General features: G+C 44.5%; 1 protein-coding gene across 1 annotated transcript in view; it reads left to right on the top strand.

Moving 5' to 3' along the window:
- Positions 1 to 492: 492 nt before the first annotated feature.
- Positions 493 to 4,108, top strand: part of adamts9 (ADAM metallopeptidase with thrombospondin type 1 motif, 9) — a gene marked incomplete at both ends in the record, with an annotated part of 41,567 nt that continues 37,951 nt past the window's right edge. The window contains 3 exons of the mRNA XM_080545946.1: positions 493 to 598; positions 1,086 to 1,483; positions 3,240 to 3,402. Coding sequence (XP_080402072.1) covers positions 493 to 598; positions 1,086 to 1,483; positions 3,240 to 3,402 — 667 coding nt within the window. The remainder of the gene's footprint in view (positions 599 to 1,085; positions 1,484 to 3,239; positions 3,403 to 4,108) is intronic.

Genomic DNA, 4,108 nt, shown 5'->3' with positions numbered 1-4,108 from the left:
CCATGATTGGCAACTTATTACAGGCCTATACTCAAGTAATTGCACCAAGTAATGTTACCAATTGTAGGATTAATGTTCTTTGGATGTTCAATGTCAAAGGCAGGCAAAGGAGGGGCCTCCTCGTATTGGGGAGGCAGCAAAGTACCTTGCTCTGATCTGATCCCTCCCCCTAGACCGCTCGGGCAGAGCTGATGTGTGAGCTGTGCAGTTTAGCCCTACCAAGTTCAACCACAGTGTGTATCTGTGCATTACAAGACCAAGCGACCCATCTCTGCAGCATGCATGTTCGCAAGGGAATCCGCGAATCTCCGGATCAGAGAAACCCCCCACTCCAGAGTCAGAGAGGAGAATAGGGAGTTGGATGTGGAAGTGTGTGCGTGTGTGTGTGTGCTTGAAAGGCGGATTACGGTGGAAAGGAGGACAAGTGACCGGAGAGGAGAGGAGGAACACTGTATTCAGGGGTGCCGCTCTCTGTCCTAAACGTGGACAATCATGCATGTGCTGTTTTGGGGACTAGGGTTCTTGTTATTCCCTGACTTGTTGAATGTAGTGGTGGCTTCATCATCCACGGGGAGATCACTGTTGAGTTCGAGAAAAGGTAAAGTTGATTTGAATTCACTTTTCCCCCTCTCCAAGTCCAAGTGGAAGTGCGTTATTTTGTGTGATCGGGAGAATGAATGACTTTTTTTCAGGCTCAGCAGAGCACATGACTTTCCATAGTTTACAGATCTGAAATGTAATGAATGACTGAATGAATTCACCGGGACTGTAGTATTTCAACTCATTTTGTTGACATAACATGATCATTACTGCATTATAATCAATTCATCAATCAGAATATGACCATTGCCATTATTATCAGAGCAGCCATATTACACGTTGTTATGATTTTAACATCATTTCTAACATAACAAAATGTTGGTTTAATGGTTTATAATAATCATGCTATTCTTTTTTCCCCCCAAGTATTTTTATTCAAAAGTTACACAATACAATATGATTAAACATGTTGATTTTCCATTTTTTTTACAAATTTCTGCCCACCCCCCCCACCCAAATAAATAATCATGGTATTCTATCCCCAGCTAAAGTGACCAGGCAGCTCGGCGCATATGAAATCGTGACGCCGGCGCGGGTGAACGAAGCCGGTGACAAGTTCCCCACCAGCGTGCACTTCAAACGGAGAAAGAGGAGTTTGGACGAGAGCTTTGCTTCCAATGCTTCCAACGATCAATGGGCCTCGCCGAGGATCCACTACAACATCTCTGCCTTCGGACAGAGCTACCACCTCAACCTCACTCTGGAATCTGGATTTATTGCGCCCCTGTACACGGTGACAGTGCTGGGACGTCCCAGTGGAGGGAACCTAACGGACCTCTCACCGGAGGGGGAGGAGGACACGGAGTACCAGCACTGCTTCTATAAGGGACATGTGAACGCCCAGACGGAGCACACCGCAGTCATCAGTCTCTGCTCTGGATTGGTGAGTTTTCGGTTTTACGCACGACTGAATACACTTGGATACGATGGCATTGGTCTATTTTGCCTAATGTGTGAGACCATACCCCTTCTCCTTCTGGGGCGCCTTGGCACGGTTGGCAGATCAGTGGTTCGAGCCCCGGCTGGCCACATGTCAAAGTGTCCTTGGGCAAGACACTGAACCCCCAAAATTGCTCCCAGTGAGCGGGCCAGCGCCTTGCATATGTGTGAATGGGTGTGTGAATGGGTGAATGAGAGGCCTAATTAATATAATATGTTATGTTGTCCTCCTGGCTTCTCTGATATGAATCTGCTGTCATTCAATGAGTCGCTGCTATTCAAGTATTCTAAGACGTTGATATTCAGTGTCTTAAGACCTCTCAAGATGTTCTGTCTGTGTCTTCAAGACACATAAAATATGGCTCTTATGCTCCTCCATGTCTTAAGTGAGTGCATGAGTCAGTGCATGTCTTCAGGTTAGGTCTTAAGACGACTTAAGACATCTTGACAGACAAAATGTCTTGTTTTGGTTAATTAAGACATCTTAAGAAGACATCTCAAGACAAGGTGATGGCTGGGTATGTAGGCTACACATGGATATGATGGCGCATAGTCTATTTGGCCTGATGAATATAACAGGCTATGTTGTCCTCCTGGCTTCTCTGATATGAATATCTGCTGTCTCAATAACGGTACAGCAGAATATGATGAGAGCATAGGGGGATTCATGTCCAACTCTGTGCGTGAATGTGTCCAATTTGTGTCCACATGGTGAGTGTTAGAGATAGACATTAGGCTGGTCTGCTTTGTGTAGTTTTATGATCTTTACACTGACACACATGTGTCCAGAGAGCTGTTCACACACTAATAACTACCTTCTCCAACTTTTTCTGCAAGTCCCATAATCTGCATGCCGATTCTCCCACTCTCCGGTAGTGGTCTGTGACGTCCTACGCACATCAGTGCAGAGGGAGTGACAGGGGGGTTGACGTCATCGTGATTCGGTTCTAAGGGGGAGGGGCAGTAACTCTCTGTGCATGACATTAGTGGAGTAAAGAGCACTTAGTTTACTAATAGATTACAATAACAGAAATGACTCTGACTATGAATATCAGTGAGGTCATGAACCTCCCCTAATGTATCTTCAATAAAATATGTTTGGCTGTTTAGTAAGCTTGGGAGATGTCTCTTGACCTTTAAAGCGCACCACAGTTTATTTAGTTAAGTCTTCTGTGGACAAACTTAACCCAACCATATAAAACGTTATTCGTGCAGAAATCACTTCCAAACGGGCGTGACGTTTTGCATACAGTAGAGCACTGTAGCATACTGCTGTTTCCACATTGCTTAGCTTGGCACTTTACTGGTCTGGTGTATCTTTGACCTCCAAGTTAACTAGTAGCACTGACTGTGCTCTACGAAATGTAACAAGGCTGCCAAGAAAGAAACAAAATATAGTGGCACATTGTTTTTCTGATAGGCATCATCATAGGCCTCATTCTTCTCCTTTTCCTCTCTTTTTCTTGGACCGTTTGACTATAATATTCATGCAAAACGAGTGTATTTCCCCACACAATCACCTAATAAATCGCCGTGACTGAAAGCTTACCCATTGGGGGTCTTGATAAGGCCCATTTCCGCTAATCTCCCGGAGTGAATCCATGCAGTACCAACTCAGCGACGCTTCAATGTTACCCCAGTTATTTAGAACAAATCTTAAATTCCATTCTTTCTTTTTTTTTCTTTCTTCTTCTGCCCAGCTCGGCACTTTCAGGTCACCAGAAGGGGAGTATTTTGTGGAGCCCCTTCACAGTTACAATGGAGAACATTATGAAGAAGAACACACCAAACCTCATATTGTGTACAGGAAGAACGCCCCCAAGAAGAAGGCAGCCAAGGAGGATGCTGCCTGTGACACTTCAGGTACAGGAGAATGAATGAATGAATGAATGAATGAATGAATGAATGAATGTACTTTATTGTCATTGCTACAGTACAGGTACCAAACAACGACATTTAGGAGGGGTGGCTCCCCTGGTGTTAGGAAAGGAAAAAAAAAACTTTAAAAAAAACACTTTAAAAAAACACAAGAAGGGAAGGAGCTGGTTTACATAAATAAAGGCTATGTACACTATCCACTATACTATACTGTACAGATAGACGACTAGGGTTGTCATATTGCACATAGTGTTATTGCACATTTATTTAAAGTGTCGCAGTTTGCAGGCTTGAAATGTACATATTTGTGCCTCAGCACTACACCTGATTTTTTCAGTCCAGCAGCTGATCTAGAATCATCTATCAATCCATATGTCACAGATCTGCATTGATGTTTGGGTTGGAGATTTGATAGGGCACCCACTTTCTCTCACACACACACACACACACACACACACACACACACAGGGACACACAGGGACACACAGAGCTGAGTCAGATTCATTAAGTAAGCCAGTCGGTCAGCTGACGAGCGTGTCTGTTTTACTAACCCTTCCCCAAGGGTCCTCCCCTACCATAGTGCTACCTCTGAGTGGAGAGGATGGGAGTCCCTGGGAGAACCTGTGTGAACAGATGTGTGTGTGTGTGTGTGTGTGTGTGTGTGTGTGTGTGTGTGTGTGAGTGTGAGTGT

This window comes from Nansenia antarctica, assembly GCF_963989245.1.
Source record: "Nansenia antarctica genome assembly, chromosome: 15".
In the NCBI taxonomy this organism is placed as follows: domain Eukaryota; kingdom Metazoa; phylum Chordata; class Actinopteri; order Argentiniformes; family Microstomatidae; genus Nansenia; species Nansenia antarctica.
Note: the sequence above shows the minus strand (reverse complement) of the source record. Positions and strands in the feature narration are given on the sequence as shown.